At 46.2% G+C, this 18,124-nt stretch overlaps 1 protein-coding gene across 2 annotated transcripts; it reads right to left on the bottom strand.

The window, feature by feature from the left end:
• Positions 1-1,471: 1,471 nt before the first annotated feature.
• On the bottom strand, positions 1,472-7,574 carry LOC121705201 (4-galactosyl-N-acetylglucosaminide 3-alpha-L-fucosyltransferase 9-like). Of its 2 annotated transcripts, none has more exons than XM_042086049.1 (2): positions 7,515-7,574; positions 1,472-2,735 (listed from the first exon to the last, which is right to left on the bottom strand). In XM_042086049.1, exons 1-2 carry the CDS (start codon positions 7,556-7,558, stop codon positions 1,664-1,666), a joined length of 1,116 nt encoding a protein of 371 aa, XP_041941983.1. In that variant the 5' UTR covers positions 7,559-7,574; the 3' UTR covers positions 1,472-1,663. The 2 variants fall into 2 exon arrangements, with proteins under 2 accessions (XP_041941983.1, XP_041941984.1); XM_042086050.1 differs by lacking the exon at positions 7,515-7,574 and adding an exon at positions 7,356-7,504.
• Positions 7,575-18,124: the final 10,550 nt, after the last annotated feature.

Here is an 18,124-nt window from a genome sequence, read left to right as displayed (position 1 = left end):
TTTAAACTTGTGCTTGTGTAACCTGTATATTTACATTGATATGCAGTATGCAGTAATTTCAAGTATATCAGGCTTGATGTGAAGCAGCAACACGTTAGGCTGCGCAGTCACAGTGCAGTTCCACAGGGCGGTGTTGGGGGGGGGGGTTAGGGTAGACAGGATCCTAGTTTCCTAGGTTCCTGGCTGGCTGGTGGGTGGGGGGGGGGCTGTCAGTGATGGGAGAGTGGGTAGAGTGTTCAGCATCCTGATTGCTTGGTGGATGAAGCTACTTGCCAGTCTGGTGGTGCGGGAGCGGAGGCTCCTGTACCGCTTTCCAGAGGGCAGGAGGCTGAACAGTTCGTGTGCAGGGTGGGTTGTATCCTTGACAATCATTAGTGCTTTGCGGGTGAGGCGGGTGATGTAAATGTCCTGCAGGGAGGGGAGTGGTGCTCCAATGATCCTCTTAGCTGTGTTAACAGTGCGCTGGAGGGTCTTCCTGTTCTGATCTGTGCAGCTTCCGCCCCACACTGTGATGCTGCTGGAGACAATGCTCTCGATGGTCCCTCTGTAGAATGTAGTCATGACGGGAGGCGTGGCACTTGCCTTCTTCAATTTGCGCAAGAAGTAGAGGCGCTGCTGGGCTTTCTTCGCCAGTGATGCTGATGAGTGTATGTACATACTGTGTTATATCGTTACACATTTTAGCAAAGATTTTAGATTACTGTCTGATTTTAGCCGCCTCACTAGTAGGCTACTATTCAAATAGCCGCCTCACTATCCAAATGATTGTTTCTGCCTCCAGTGACGTCACACCCACCCGAATGTTTATGTTTTCACCGCCGTTGCGAAGGGGTCTATATGTATTAAGTGGCTGATCGTACAGTGGAATTTAAGCAACAACTAAGTAATCTAACCATTAAAAAGACATACCATTGGCATTCAACCAGCTAATAACAACATTGGTAAGACACAAGTGTCCACATATAGTGTATCATAATGCTTCTTTTCAGTAGATGTCTTCAGTTGCCAGACATTTTGATTGGATTGTGTACTGTGGGTGGTAGGCCTATCTGAGTATTCAGAATATCCATCAATAATCAATATTTGTCTGGTCAGCATTTTTGAACATAAATTAACATGAACGTATTGTGAGACAAATCTGCTTGAAAATGTATTGCAATAGGCTCCATTACCCCCACACAATGAATGCTTTGACACAAAACAAAATATAGCCTGAAAATTATGCAAATACAAAATTATACCATCTGTAATGGTAACAAGGTTTTTATTTTAATCGTTATGATATTCATGAAGGAAGTATTAAGTACATAGATAGATAGATAGATAGATAGATAGATAGATAGATAGATACCTTATTGATCCCCAAGGGGAAATTCAAAGTCTCAGTAGCATACAGACATCACACACAACATGCACTTATAGCAGAAAATGTAATATAAGTAAAAATAAAAAAACAAGATAAACACGAAACACAAAAAGATAAAAAATACAAAAATAGTAAATATACTACCTATACTATACTAAATGAAACTAAATCAAATATCCACATAAAATTACCTGAGCATAAATAGTTATAGTGCAATAACCACAGTGTTATGATGACTTATGAAAAGACTGTGCACTTTATAACACTTGACGACCCAGTGTAGTCACACAGTAGTCGTTATCCCCAGTACCATTTGTTGAGATTAGTGAAAACTTGGAAGCTTTTTCTCTCACGGATGTACTGGCATGCCCGACACGCATGCTCCTCTGCAAAGTTGACACCTGTCATTGTGAAGTGTTTTCGCCAGTTGAAGAACTGGTGATACTCAGTCTCATTTATCCCGAGTAGATAGTCTGCCAACTCTTTGGGGCTACTGAAGTCATCAACATGAATGAAGGCATCTCGTGGTATGAACCTCTCATAGGAGTCTCTTGGTGGCCCTAAAACAACAGGCACTGTCCCCAGGCGGAGTGGACTGTACAGTTTCTCAGTCATGTAGTCAATTGCTGTGTGGTCAGAACTCTTAAGTGTATTTTCAAAAGAGAGATAGAACTTACAGTTTTCTATTGTCTGGGTGTACCCCTCATTACTAAGCACCCGGTTAAAATGCCTCCCAAACGTCTCAACTTCAATGTGCTCCTTAAGTATGTTATAATATTTCACGCGTGCGTGATTCTCATTCCAGTTGCTTACAATCCAACAAACAGTTTTTGTTTTTTTGTTTTTGACCGGAATGGGCTCCGCAGTTTCTTTAATGTTGCACTGCAGCTGCTCGCGCACAGTAATGTCAGCGTCCCGCCGGTAGTTCATGGTGACATTGAACAAGTTGTCCAGCCCTTGAATTTTTTTCGAATTCTGGGGAGACTCAAAGAGCATCCATATCCATTTTTGGAAGAAAGGACGTGGCAGATTGGGAAGATTTGACAGATTATCATAGATGTCTCTATGATGGATGAGCACTCCATCAGCTTTGGAATAGAGATTTCTGTCATCAGTGAGATGGCATCCATTGATTTGATATTTTGATGCACAGGAGTTCAGGTCAAATCTTTTCTTAAAAGGCCAAAACCATATGAGGAGGATCGTGTAATTTTCATTTGTATTATTTTCCTTAGCAATGTGGACCACTTGAGGTGTCTGAGGTGCTAAAGTATTGTTCCGTTTATACATGTAGAATACTACAAAAATAAACAAAAATATAAGCAAACTTATCAGCACTTTTTGGTGGGTTCCAGTAGCTGCCATCACACTGTATAAGGGAGGAGAAAACAAGAATATGTCAGACACACACAAAGTAATAGTATTCATCCTCTCACAGGCCTTTTCTGACATTCTGTTGCGGTCTACTTTTTATTTGCTATAAAGCAAGTGAAAATTGCAAAACATAGTTGAGATTTCTTTACTTATCAATTATTTGAAAATTGAGGATAACTTTCATCTAGTGAAACAAAAATATGCTTTATTTATTTGTAAATGAAGAAGTCCTTTGGCTTGGGTTTAATCACATGTATGCGTTACGTCAGGAAAAAGTCAGGAATGCGTATTGAAAATGTAAAAGTCATGAAGCACACTCTCATCCCGCTCTCACGCAGCAAACATGATCAGTGGGAGCACCATTGCCATTTGTGTTGTTGGATATTCAACTGCTCAATCACCGCAATCAATAGACGTAACACATAAATAAGATTTAGACAAAACTACTTTAAGCTAAACAACAAAAATGTGTGTTTAGTTGGCAGATTGGGTCTAAAAGTGCTATTTTATGTACTTTAAACTACTGGCCTTTAAACTACTAATTTCACAGGCTTTCAGTTTTGTGTTCAGGTTTCATATCTGTCATTATGAGAAGAAAAAAAGGAGAAGTAATGAACTGGGTTAACGAATTGCTACAAATGGGCAGATAGGCTACCTTTAAAATGCCATGATAGGCTACCTTTAAAATGCCATGATAGGCTACCTTTAAAATGTCATGATAGGCTACCTTTAAAATGCCATGATAGGCTACCTTTAAAATGTCATGATAGGCTACCTTTAAAATGCCATGATAGGCTACCTTTAAAATGTCATAAAAGGATATTTTACAATTGAGCATTGTGATCTCTAAACCATGAACCTATTATAGTTCAAACTAATATAACATTTAAAATGCCATAAAAGGATATTTTACAATTGAGCATTGTGATCTCTAAACCATGAACCTATTATAGTTCAAAACGGACTTCATAGCTGGCTATGCCAACCACCTTTCATTGGAACTTCTTGCTCTCACTGAGACTTGGATCAAACCAGAGAACACTGCCACCCCGGCTGCACTCTCCACTAACCTTACACTATCCCACACCCCTCGCCCATCTGGACGAGGAGGCGGGACGGGCCTGCTGATCTCCAACAAATGGAAATTCACCCCGCTACTGCCTTCAAACAAATATGTCTCATTCGAATTCCATGCCATCACAGTGATCGCCCCAACAAAACTGTACGTGCTGGTCATCTACCGCCCTCCAGGCCAACTAGGCGACTTTATTGACGAACTTGACACTCTGCTATCCTCCATCCCTGAGCATGACTGTCCGCTTCTTGTTCTCGGTGATATGAACATCCACTTAGATGCCCCAGGCTCAGCGGACTTTTTGGCCCTGGTCCACTCCTTTGACCTCGAACTGGTTCAAAGCCCACCGACTCACAAAGCTGGCAAAGAGCTTGACTTGATTTTCACTCGGAACTGCAGCACAGACACCCTCACGGTGACACCTCTCCATCTTTCTGACCACTTCTTCATCCAGTTCAACGTCAGCCTGACAGAACAGCCTCCGGCTCCTCAGCCGATGGTCACGTTCCGCCGCAACATCCGGAACCTGTCTCCAACGCACTTCTCCTCTGTGGTTGCCTCCGGTCTACCTCCACTCAACACCTTCTCCTCTCTGGAGGTCAATGAAGCCACTGACTCGCTCTGCTCCACACTGACCTCGTGTCTAGACGAGCTGTGCCCTCTTACCACAAGGCCAGCTCGATCCAAACATTCTCATCCATGGCTAAATGATACCCTCCGATCGCAGCGCACCAAACTCAGAGCCGCGGAGAGGAAATGGCACAAATCCAAACTAGCTGACGACCTCAAAAACTACCAGACACTCCTGACCTCCTTCTCAGCCAGCATCACTGCTGCTAAGACTGCTTTCTACAATGACAAAATCAACAGCGCTACAGACACTCGAAAACTTTTCTCAACCTTCAAATCGCTACTCAACCCTCAGCTGCCTCCTCCTCCATCCAGCCTTACTGCAGATACCCTCGCCTCATTTTTTACAAACAAAGTGGCGGCAATCAGCAGTCAATTCTCTACATGCCCACTCAACGCATCTGACTCACATACCGCACTCCTACAACCTCTAGGGACTGCTGGAACATCTTTTTCAGCATTCACGCCTCTCTCCGAGAGTGAAGCGTCCAGACTCCTGACATGCAGCCGTCCTACCACATGCTCGCTGGACCCTATACCTACGAGCCTACTTCAGTCCATCAGCCCGACCATCGCTCCAGCTATCACACATGTGATCAATGCCTCGCTAACCTCCGGCACATTTCCAACAGCGTTCAAAATGGCCCGGGTAACACCGTTACTTAAGAAAGCTTCTCTCAACCCTGCTCAAGTCGAGAACTACCGCCCTGTCTCACTACTGCCTTTCCTATCCAAAGGCATTGAACGAGCAGTCTCCAAACAGGTCTCTGACTTCCTTTCACAGAACAACCTTCTGGATCCAAATCAGTCTGGGTTCAAAAGCGGCCACTCTACCGAAACGGCTCTGCTGTCTGTAACAGAAGCCTTAAAAGAAGCCAGGGCGACCGCTCGGTCATCAGTACTCATTCTGCTTGACTTATCGGCTGCCTTTGACACGGTTAATCACCGTATCCTTCTCTCTATACTCGCTGACATGGGAATCTCCGGAGCTGCTCTCTCCTGGTTTGAATCCTACCTCACAGGACGCTCGTTTAACGTATCATGGCTTGGTCAGCTATCTGCACCTCACCATCTCACCACAGGGGTCCCCCAGGGCTCAGTGCTGGGCCCCCTCCTCTTTGCTATCTACACCACCTCCTTGGGACAGATTATCCGTTCGCACGGCTTCTCATACCACTGCTATGCAGACGACACACAGCTCTATCTGTCCTTTCCACCTGACGACCCCCTGGTTTCAGCACGGATCTCGGATTGCCTTTCAGACATAGCTACATGGATGAAGGCACACCACCTCCAGCTGAACCTCTCAAAGACTGAACTGCTGGTCATCCCAGCTAAACCTACCATACACCACGACATCAACATCAAATTTGACTCCCTGTCTGTTTCACCGACCAGGACTGCAAGAAATCTAGGAGTTGTTCTCGACAACCAACTAAACTTCTCAGATCATGTTGCCTCAGTCGCCCGGTCATGCCGTTTCGCACTCTACAACATACGGAAAATCAGGACTTACTTGACTCAAGATGCTACCCAACTTCTGGTTCAGGCAATAGTCATCTCACAACTCGACTACTGCAATGCCCTCCTGACAGGTCTCCCAGCCTGCGCAGTGAAACCACTTCAGATGATCCAGAACGCAGCGGCGCGCCTGGTCTACAACCAACCCAAAAGGGCACATGTTACCCCGCTGCTCATCCAGCTACACTGGCTACCTATGGCGGCCCGCATCAAATTCAAGTCTCTAACGCTTGCCTACAAAGTAGTCTCCGGTTCTGCTCCCACCTACTTGAATGCCCTCATACAGACTTACACTACCTCCAGACCGCTGCGCTCCTCTGACGAACGACGTCTAGCTCTACCACCGGTACGCTCAAGCCAATCCAAACTTTTCTCATCTGTTGTTCCTCGTTGGTGGAACACACTGCCAGTTCCTACAAGGGCAGGGACATCCTTTTCCACGTTCAAAAAACTCCTGAAGACCCAGCTCTTTAGAGAACATCTACTCTCATAGCAACACTTACAACAAGTCTTACTGATCCTAGCACTCACCAGCCGTTTTAAACTGACAAGTAACTGTTAAAATACAGCACTCACCGACGCACTTATTCTTACTGTACTCTAATGTGTTTTTTTTTAAACTGTCCTAAAATTGTGAGAATTGTTCTAAAACTTACTGTTTACCATGTTGTTAGTCGCTTTGGTTAAAAAGCGTCAGCCAAATGTAATGTAATGTAATGTAATGTAAAATGTAAAGTTCAAACTAATATAACTTTTAAAATGCCATAAAAGGATATTTTACAATTGAGCTTTTCAAGGCGGTGCGAAAAACAAACTTTTAATGGGTTCTAAAAGTTTCAAGTCGCACTTTAATAGCACACATCGACTTATCTATGTTTAAAATGTGATTACTGAAACAGCTTCTACAAATGACTGAAACTACTGCACACACATACATAGGGATGTAACGATATGAAAATGTAACCTCACAGTTATAGTGACCAAAAAAAGTTGAAAAAGGTGAAAAAGTTCCGCCTTTTAAAATCAGGCTAATCCGAATCGTAGTTAAAACCATCAATTAAACAACAGAATCAGTAGGGTACCAGTTTTGTTCCATTGTAACAGGCCTACTGTATGTCAAAAGCAGGCTCCGATGAAGCTGGGAAGGATTAAACACACGGTTTCCACACCGCGGTAATCAACAGTGATAATCATGATGTTTGAAATGAAAACGGTAATTATTATCGTCAACATTTTTATCGCGGTTTACCATTTTACCGGTAATCGTTACATCCCTACACATACACATTGTACAGTTTCCTGTGAATTCAGACACAGAATTCAACCTCTACAGGAAATCCCTGCAATAGTTCTACATCCTTAGATTAAGTATAAAGGAACAAGAATTACCTTGTAGACTACATGTTCCAATGGCAGTGAGAAGAGCTTGGACTCTGTTTTAACTGAAATGGTAATTCGATTGTTTTCTCCTTGGTAAAAGGCGTGCAGAGGATATACAGAATGTAACAGCACACAAGAGGGAAGTGGAAATAAGTGCATCTTACTTACCAAATAAGCGACTGTGGCTGAGTGTGGGAGTCTGGACCTCCCATAAAACAGAGATATATCCTCTTCAAAATAAAAGTCCCATGTAATACGACACGAGGTCCGTCTGAAACAGAAGTCTGCCAGCTGCCTCGCTGCCTTCAAAGGTGTCGCTTGCTGTAGCAGGGCTCAAGGTGCCAGTTATGAACTTTGTGTATGTATCAGTTATACATGAAACTTTGTATCAGACGCTAAGATAGCAACATGCCTCAATGCCTCGCCTCCAATGCTCCGAATCTTTTTTTCATTTCAGGCAGACCCCAGGAGACTTGTAGTCATTGGCAAGCACAGCAAATTATAAAAATATCAGATATTGTGGGGTAACATATTTTGGGTTGTAACATATTGGGTTTAGGTACATAGACCTGTGGCGATTTGTTAATAAGGTAATGAAAGAATTATGCAATAAAGAATATAAATATCAGAATCAGCACTTTTCCCAGGTCTGAGGTGAAATAGTGATAATTTATTAGTTTTCTAACTAACCCTGTCTTTTAAAAACACAATCAACAGTCAAAAAATAAGCTGATTCTGTCAAGAAAGCAAGCCTTTTAGCAAGTTCCGGATAAGAGAGACTGTTGTTAGACCTCAAGTAACCATTTGGGGGAGCCAACACACCACAAATACGGAAATGCAGGCCCACCCTCTTCCTTCCTTCCTCCCTCCCTTTCTTTGGTCCATAACAACTACATAACTACTCACCTCTGTCTTATGTAAACAGGACAAAATGCTGCAACAGGGCATAGTTGGACAACCTGGTATGAGTTCACTCCTACTGCAGTTATTATGTAGAGGGGGTATCATTTTGGAAATGACAGGCACTCTGTTTTTTCCCGTCACTGTCTCTCCATCTGCTCTCAGTGCTAATGGAGCCTTGGGGGGGGGAGGCTGAGTGGCTGCCCCTGGCTTTTACAGGCCTCCACCTACCCACGCAGGCCCTTTTACAGACAGACATGGCTGTAGTGACCATGGAATTAGAATGTGTTGAGTGGACATTCGTTCGTCCAACCAAACGGTCCGATCTTTGCAACAATGCCGTGTTCCAAACATAACAAACGGCACAAGCATGATAAAACTAAAGCACTAAAGTAACCCGTACGTCTTGGGAACGCCACTCAAAGGTTCATTCTGTGGACGGCTGAGTCATGATAAGCTGTGTGAGCAGATAAGGGTGGGTGGATTCGAAATGCACTCATTATTATCAGTAGGATAAGCAAATGAACAGGCAAATTGGCAGGCCAAAGACAAGTCAGGAGGCATCAACAGACACAGGAGAACTGAAGTTGGAGAAGAGAGCGAGACGAATGACAAAAGTTCGTTTTGTACCGTGTAGGATGGAAGAGGGCGAACAAAACACTAACCAGAGGGGACAGCCGTGTGTCAGTTTGCTGTGCGAATTCATGGTTATTCATACAACTCATACATTTTAATGGGTTTGAAATATCTGATATTCCACTTTGATACTACCGGGTCTGACTGCGTCTGGCTGGCATTGTTATCATGTTGAAAGTCTTCACTTCAGAGGTGCCTGCATTAGGAGGCTTTCTCTCTGGTACACGGCAAGATACATTTATTTATGTACCACATTTCATAAACAGAGGCAATTCAGTCTACTTACATAAATATGCGACACAATGTTACCCATGCTACACAAGTATACTTTCTTTGTATACTTTTCTTTGGCATAATAGTTCTCCAGCTGGTGTCCACAAAGAGACAGACTTACTTTAGTAGTCATAGCCGGACTATCTTGATGTGGCTGTAGTGTTTATTTCGGTGTGGTTGCACTCACAGCAGGAACGCAACAGGAACTCACGACGAGAATCTCTGAAAATGTGTTTTGTGCCAGATTTTGTGTTTATGCTCACAAACTACCCTACGCTGCGCGTGTGAATGGCCTGCTTGTCTTTGTAAGCTCTCTCTGTGTTTGTGTGTGTGTGTATGTACACATTTCAAATGAAATTACCAGTATCCTGTGTGGGTGTGGGTGTGGATGTTGGTGTGTGCATTAATGTGTATTTATGGGTGAATGGCCTGCTTGTCTTTGTAAGCCCCCTGTGTGTGTGTGTGTGTGTTAGTGTGTGTTTTTCTGTTGTAATTACCAGCATCCCCTGTGTGTGTGTGTGTGTGTGTGTTTTGTGTGTATATTTACATGTGTGTGTGTGTGTGTGTGTGTGTGTGTGTGTGTGTGTTTCAGTAGTAATTACAGACACTCTCTGCAGTGCATCAGGATGGCAGCCCCGCGGAGAAGCTGCCTCAGCTGTGAAACCCCGTCCTGCCGTGACCGACACTTACACACACACGCACACACACAAAACACACACACAGTCTGTGCCTACGGTCCCCCAGCTGATTTCACACTTCTGCCCCCTCACGTCCATTCAGTGCCCACCTCTCACCCAGCCTTGCCTGTATTTCTGCCACAGCCATCGCAAACACACACACACACACACACACACACACACACACACACACACACACACACACACAATCTCTCTCCCTCTTGTTCTCACTCTCTCTCTCTCCCTCTCTCTCTCTCTAGTCTCAGCTCTGCCTTCAGCCTGCCCCCCAACCCCCCACTGCCTGGCCTCCCTCTCTCTCTCTCTCTCTCTCCATCCCCCCTCCATTCACCCCACTGCCTGACCTCTCTTTCTCTCTCTCTCTCTCTCTCTCTCTTTCTCTCTCTCCATCCCACCTCCACTCACCCTACTGAATGGCCTCTCCTCTTCTCTGCGTCATTCCGCCTTTCCTTTCCAGGGAAATCAGGGCCTGATCACACTGGTGGGCCATCAGGTTTGCTTCATTGCTTCCTCAACCTCTCAACATAGCGGGTACCCCTGACATCCACCCCCCCCCCCCCCCCCCGGTCTCCCCATGCATGGCATTTCACTCATGGGGTTGAATAGTGTATCTGCAGTAAGGCAGTGTTCCTCCTCTCTATATGCGGCAGGGTCACAGTTGCTGGCCCAGTCACTCACCCACTCGCTCGCTTGCTCGCTCGCTCTCTCTCTCTCTCTCTCTCTCTCTCTCTCTCTCTCTCTCTCTCTCTCACTCATCCAGTGGCTCGTCCAGTCGCTTGACTTGTCCCTTCCCTCCCTCAAATCGCTTACTTGTTCTCTCGCTCTCTTCCCCCACACTGCCCTCTCCTCATCATCTCTGTCAGTCTGCCTCCTTGCTTTCCATCTTTCTCTCTCTCTCTCTCTCTCCCTCTCTCTCTCCATCCCCCCTTCCTCCTCTCCTCCCCCTGCCACTCCCCCATCCTGTTTTCCTGTAATGTCACGGCCCACTGCTGAGCGCCACGGAGTTGATGGAGGGAAGAAATGGAGGATTGAGCAAGGCGAGGAGAACTGACAAGACTGTGTGTGTGTGTGTGTGTGTGTGTGTGTGTGTGTGTGTGTGTGTGTGTGTGTGCACGTGCATATGGATGTGAGTGCCTGTGTATTTAAGTGTGTGTGTGTGTGTGTGTGTGTGTGATTGTGTATCAGGATGATGGTGGTGTGCGTGTATGAATATGTGTGGATGTGAGCATGCACATTTGTGATTACTGTATGTGTGCGCGTGTGTGTCTGTGTGTGATTGTGATGGTAGCTGTGGATGTTTGTGTGTACATGCATGACATATGTCTGCGTGTGTATGAGTAAGACAAAAAAGAAAGGCACAGCTATATTTTGCCTGTGGCAGAGATGCTGATGGAAAGTGCTTTGGCCCGGTGAAAACACAGCAGCATTTCATGTGCCCCCCCCCCCCCCCACACACACACACACACACACTCAGTCACATCCATATGCACGCTCACACACACACACACACATGCACACACACACACACACACACACACACACACACACACACACACACACACAGACACATTCCCCCAAAAGAAATGCTTGGGGGGCCTTGTGTCTGGTGCAGCAGACTCCCCGGGCTCTCGGCAGAGTTCAATGAGATCCCAGAGGAAGTGGCCCTGTCTCTCCCAAACACTGAGCCTCGGTGGTGCGCGCACGTCTGCCAGCATCGGGGATGCCTGCCGCCGCCCGAAAAGAGCAGCGCAGACACTTGTGCTGTCACTGGCTGCGTTTCCACGGCACCCATAATTCCCTATTCATCCAGACAGCCCAAGACACAGCTGCGACGGTTAAAGCCAGTGCCATCTCTCGAGTAGCTTGCCTCGAAACCAGTTTTGCAAATGGAGAAGATTTACAGTAGTGTCTGTCTGTGTCAAAGAATTTGAATGTGCATGCTTGTCTTAGAGTGTGAATAGAATTTGTTCATTCACTCAGATGCAAGCTAGCTAAACAGAGTAAATATTGAGTATAACTCACTGATAAGCTATCCTAACTACACTATATAACCGAAATGAGAATAATTTTACACCCAATTGACCAAAAACAAAATACCAGTTCACTGAGAGCCATGAAGGCATTGTGTGTGTGTGTGTGTGTGTGTGTGTGTGTGTGTGTGTGTGTGTGTGGTACGTGTGGTGTGTGTGTGTGTGTGTGTAGCAGGGGGGTGGGGCTCAGGGCACTGTTGGTCTGACATGTGATGATCTTGAGAGGAAAAGGGAATTGGGTGATCTCGTCCAGGTTATTAGTTAGGCTCTGTTAGACCATGTAATAGTCTCACGGCGCAACAGGAAACCAGTCTTCCACGTGTGGACTCAGCCTGTCTGACATAGAGATATGCAAGATACAACCCTCATTCCTGTACACACACACACACACACACACACACACACACACATACACACATACACATTCACACCCACAAATGCTTACACATACACTCTCATTTCCAAATCTGTTTACAGGTGTGTATGTGTCTCTGTGTGTGTGTGTGTGTGTGTGTGTGTCAGCACTGGTGGAACTAGGTCCGCAGTATGCTTGCATATTTGCTGAATGTGCTCTTCCTGCTCCAGGGAAAGAAAAGATGTTCCATTTCCCCCTGTTCTCCCCTCTCCGCTCATCTGCAGCACAGTGTCCTTGTGCCCGTCTGATGAGCTGCACCTAAGGACTTAGGTTGGGGTGGCCTGAAGAGTCTGATTCCACTGTGGCTTAAGGGCTGGGTGGGAAGCCGGGGTGGTGTGTGTGTGTGTGTGTCTGTGTGTGTGTGTGTGTGTGTGTGTGGGTGGGAGGTGGGGGTTACAGTGGTCATCAGACATAAGGGGGAGTCAATTAGTCCAGCGTGAGAACTGCGAGAGGAGGAGACGTGAGTCACGTACGGAAGAGAGGAGTGGGGAGGATGAGAAGGGCGCCATTTTAATCAAGAGCGATAATTACGGAAAATTGCCGCTACTCCATCTGGCCCGATACTGCTGTTGGAGTAAAAATAGCCCGATTAAGTCCTATTAAGGAGGACTGGAGGCTTTTGAGCTCCGCCACTGGCCTTGCGTGTGTCCTCCTCCACGTTGTGGAGATTCTCCTTTTGTCCTTCAGTCGAGATGAGGAGCCACTCTCGAGCACCTGAGGGCCTGCTCCGGGGGAGTGGATGGACAGGGAGCGTCCGCTGGTCCCGTCGGGTGTCTCGTGATGGCACTAGACGCGGGCCGGGCGTGCGGAAGGACCCCTGGCGTGCTTGACTCGGCTACTTGACCAGTAGGGTTTTCCCGACTGCTTTTCGCAACAGGCTGCTGCTGCTCAAAGTGGTACTGGAGTTACTTTTTACACTTCTTGGAGTTTTCCCTGACCATAGTGTATAGGTCACTCATAGAGAGTGTTCTCTCATTTAACATTGTGTCCTGGCATGGAAACCTCTGGGTTAAACACAGAAGCAAGCTGACTCAGGTGATCAACCAGGCCTGCAAGATCCCTGGAGAAAAACTAGTGCAACTCCAGAACCTATAGAATTGGTCCACGACCATGAGCGCAACTCACGCCTGTCATGACCCCGGCCACCCCCTTCACTCATCATTCCAGCTGTTGCCATCTGGGAGGAGACTCATGCTCCCACTAGCCAGGAAAAATAGGTACAAAAAAACCCAATTTGTGGCCTCAGAGAACTAACAAAATAATGTTAGTAAGCTCATGAACATTGCCGCTGCTGAAGCATATATTTTGTGTCTCGTACAGTATGTATTTTATGTATTCTATTTTTCACCGCATTGCCAAAAGACACATTTCCATTTATGTTCATTTAATGGACAATAAAGCTTTCTTATCTTGTTCTTTTCATTTTCGCATGCCTGTAGTTAAAGTGGAGCAGGAATTGCATTTTCACTGCAGCATGGTGTGCATTAGGTGTCACGTAAGACAACACACACACACACGCGCACACACGCGCACACATACACACGTGCATGTTAACCACATCCCCTCACAAAAAAACATACATGTCAACACACACACACACACACACACACACCAACACACACACTTACACAGTGATGGATGCATTGTACCGCACATCACACACACACACACACACACAGGCACATGCACACCTTGACAAACACATCCTGGGAGAATGCTTTGACAGCCGCCATAAAAACGGGCATTGTTTAAAGACCGCAAATACAACAAATGAATCAATAAACAAAGGCCCAGTCAGTGTGTTTTATGTGGCATCTGCTTTCCATTTGTTTGCTCGGCACAAAGGCCTGGCGGCACGCCGCCGCTCCATGGCCAAACACCCCGGGCGTCCACTGCCGATCCGCATCCGCATTGGGCTTCATTTAACTGGAGCCTCCACTCCCCTCCCCTGCTGTCTCTCACCCTCCGCGCTCCGGCCGTCCGTCTGGCAAAGTTCAAAAGAGAGCGAGAGAGAGGGAGATGGAGCAGGGATTAGATAGGGAGATGGTGAGAAGGAGGGAGAATGAAGGAGGAGAAGTTGTGTGTGTGGGGGGGGACTGAGTGAGGAGACGCACGGTAGAGGGAGCTCACATGCTGTCTCTGTCTGACCTTCCCTGGCTCCCTCCCTCACCTCTTCCACTCTTCCACAATCTGCTCCTCTGTCAGGCCCAGCCACCCCGCAACCATCCTTCTTTCCCTATCCTCTCCTCCGCATCCCTCCTCTCTCCCTCCTCTCTTTTTCCCTTCCTTCCCTCTTTCTCTCTCTCTCTCTCTCACTCACTCACCCATCTTTCTCCTCCTCTCCTCCTCTCCTCCTCATTCGCAGCAGACCGCAGTACCTCTGGGATCTCATTAAGCCACTAACTTCAAATAAATAAAACAAACTGCAGAGACAAAATGAGAGATCTATAAAAAAATGTGCGTGAGATAGAGAGAGACAGAGAGAGAGAGAGAGAGAGGAGAGAAAGAGACGCGTGTGTAATGAGCTTTCCATTTTTCACAATCCTGGCTCCTCTCTCCCTCTCACCCCTTCCGCTCCCCTTCCCTCTTTGTCTCACTGCCTTTGCTTCTGTCAATTCAATTAATTTCAAACAGGCTTTATTGGCATGACAGAGGCATTATGGCATTTGCCAACACTTTTAGAAAAACACACACACACACACACACACACACTAACACTCATGGACACACATTCACACACACACACACACACACAAACACTCACGGACATGAACACAGGCACACAACAAACGGACACACACACACCAAAAAAAACCTGAGTGTTATTTCAGGCCCTCGGCGTCTGCCTCCCTTGTCCACACACTGGCATGCTATCTCCCAGTGTGTAAGCACCGTAGCCAGCACACACACACACACATACACTCACACACCACCACTATTCCCTACCCGTCTTCCCTCACATGTCTTTCCCCCTCCTTCAGGTCCTGTCTCCCTCCTTCTCTGTCCATCTGTACATGGCTGCTAACAGTGCTGTTCCCTCTGTTGTTCCTGCTCGTCTGGAGCACGTCTGCCAGGGCTGCTCCAGGCCTTCTCCTGCCCTACGCAACGCTGTCTTTTCCCCTCATTATCCTCCCTATGATTAAAGCAACACCAAAGAACTTTTCCTCTGTCGCACGCACGCTATTTGTTTATACAGCACCAGCTTTGCAAATAACAGTGTCCACAGACAAGGTAGAGAAAGTTGCATGATTTTATGAAATTATGATGTATTGCGACATCAGATGCAAGTCAAATGTGTAGTTTCTTATGTCTCAATCCATCGAACTACACCCTACCCGATCTGGCAAACATAGTGCCAGTTATAGCATAGTATAACATATAACATAGTGCGGTTATAGCTGATAGAGGGCCACGAAGCGAATACAGAAGTGCCGTTCACCCTGTTATGAGTTGATGAACCACTGAAACGATTTTGGAAACATTATTTTAAGGTACAAAAAACTCTTTGGTGTTGCTTTAACCCAGAGCCGTATATATAGAGAGTTCAGACAACTCAAATCATGGGCGCCAATGTTTCATCCCAGCGTTGGATGATTCTACAGTGTAACCCTATAAGCGAATACAGTGTGTTGAAATAAATTGCTTATTTTCGCCATTAACAGGCCTATAACTGATATTATCAACGTTTGTCAGTACTGTATGTAAAAGGCCCTTACAGAAATATTTACCTTCAGTATATTTACCTTCGATATCTTAAATGGCCCTGTAAAATGACCATTGTAGTGAGTCTAATCAGTCTCGGAGCTGTGTTTACATGGAATGCTAGTGCAAAAACTAACGCTAGTATAAGGCTTGGCTAACTTCAAACTTCATTCATTTCTAAAGCGTGTCATGACAGATGGTATTACTATAATTTTCCTATGGAATGTGTTATCATAAATCGAAGAGAGAAATTGACATTTACCTCACACAGTATTATTAGTAATTATTAGTCCTCCAGTTTGGTCTCTTGACCTTCTGCTTTCATACTTTCTGCCTTTTTGAGTCACGGGGGAAATTATACAACTGTTTTCCGCTTCCCGGTTTTGCACTGCAGTCACATGCATGTGCTACAGTTCGTTTTTTTTTAAAAATAAATAATTGTATTTTTTAATAATTTATATATGTTTTCCTCTGTTCCCTGTACTATGTCAATGGGTGAATGTTCGGATGAAACATGGCGTCCATGAACCCGTGACCACCTCGGACCCAATCGCTAACGGGATAGCTCAGAACATTCGATTCCCTAGTTGTCGCAACTCTATATACAGCTCTGGATAACCCCCCCCCCCACACACACACACACACTTTTTTCATCTCTTCTGACACACACACAAACGCACACACACACACACACACACACACACACACACACACACACACACACACACACACACTTATAGTGCAGTCCATCAGGGCAGGGTTTTGCTATCAGGGTGGATTTAATTGGGCTTTGAGGAAAGGAGAGGAAGGTTGATCTGTATCTCACTTAAGATGCGCGTGTGTGGAGTGCTGACCCCTCAGAGCTGCATATGTCAGCGTGACTCTGGGAAAACAACACCAAAGGTCAAAGAGTTGGCAAATTCAGATGAGGAACGAAGGGGGGAAATATTTCATTATTTCAATCGATCAAGGTTCAGTAAAGGTATACTACAGAACATCCCTGAGACTTCTGTACAGCGATCCGACTGACCGCTTTGGATACCACGAAGAAGTGGGATGCAGGGGGAGAGAGAGAGAGAACATGGAGAACGAGAGAAAAGGAATGATGAGGGAAAGAGAGAGAGAGAGAAAAGAAACAGAATGGCAGAATAAAAGAAATCTTGATTTTGTCTGAGAGAGTATTGATTTTTTCCTCTGGGTTGCCCATGTGCGCCCAGTCTGTTATTAGTTTAGAGACAAAAAAAAAAGTCTAGTGTAGCCAGAGAGTTGGGGGGGGGGGGGGGGGGGGTGAGAGGAAGAGGAAGAAAGAGAGAAGGGAAAAAAAGGAAGGAAACAAAGAAGAGATGGAGCAAAAGAAAGAGCAGAAATAAAGGAGAAAGAGGTAGAGTACAAAACAGATGAAAGAGGAAAAGAGAAAAAGTGAGAGAGGTGGAGAGAGAGTGAGAGAAAGTGAGGGGTAGAGGGCTGGGTGGATGCATGCCCGGTGGGGTGGACCGGTGTTGTGTGGTGCGCTGCGGAATGGGATGGCTTTGTGCGCTGGCGCGCGTGCCCGGCTGGCTGGAGATGGCAGGATTAGCGGGAGATTAAAGTGGTGATTACACAATGTCTTCGCTCTAATGATCCGCACTGTTTGTTCATCTTATCGTGGCCGCTGCACTCGATCCCGGACGCACTGGCTGATAGCAGATAACGCAAGGGATTACTCACCCCACCCCAACACTCCCCACCCAACCCCAGTCCAAACCTACCCCCCACCCGACCCCAATACTCCCCACCCAACCCCACTCCAAATCTACCCCCCACATCACCCCAACACTTCCCACCCGACCCCATTCCAAATCTACCCCCCACCCCACAACAGCCCCTCTACCCCAGCACCACCCTATTCCCTCTCCACGTCGGATTGGTAGGATGGGCCCACACTGTGGCATTCAACCCCCTAGAGAGAGGCAAAGTGTTGGAAGGAGGGCACGGCCAAATGCCAAACGCTCAGGGAGAGAGAGAGAGAGAGAGAGAGAGAGAGAGAGAGAGCGCGAGTGGGAGAACAAGAAAAAGAGGGTGGGAGGGAGGGAGAGAGAGAAAGAGAGAGAGAGTGGGAGAGGGAAAGAATAAGAGAAAGGGGGAGTG

The sequence above is a fragment of the Alosa sapidissima genome, chromosome 3 (genome assembly GCF_018492685.1).
Source record: "Alosa sapidissima isolate fAloSap1 chromosome 3, fAloSap1.pri, whole genome shotgun sequence".
Classification (NCBI taxonomy): Eukaryota; Metazoa; Chordata; class Actinopteri; order Clupeiformes; family Clupeidae; genus Alosa; species Alosa sapidissima.
The sequence above is the reverse complement of the archived record's forward strand: the minus strand, read 5'-3'. Positions and strand labels throughout refer to the sequence as shown.

Excerpts from the sequence above, each read along its gene's own strand:
- LOC121705201 (XM_042086049.1), bottom strand. The coding sequence starts at position 7,558 with ATGGGAGGTCCAGACTCCCACACTCAGCCACAGTCGCTTATTTG. Across the intron at positions 2,736-7,514 it reads CAGCCACAGTCGCTTATTTG|TGTGATGGCAGCTACTGGAA; the intron begins GTAAGTAAGATG and ends TCCCTTATACAG.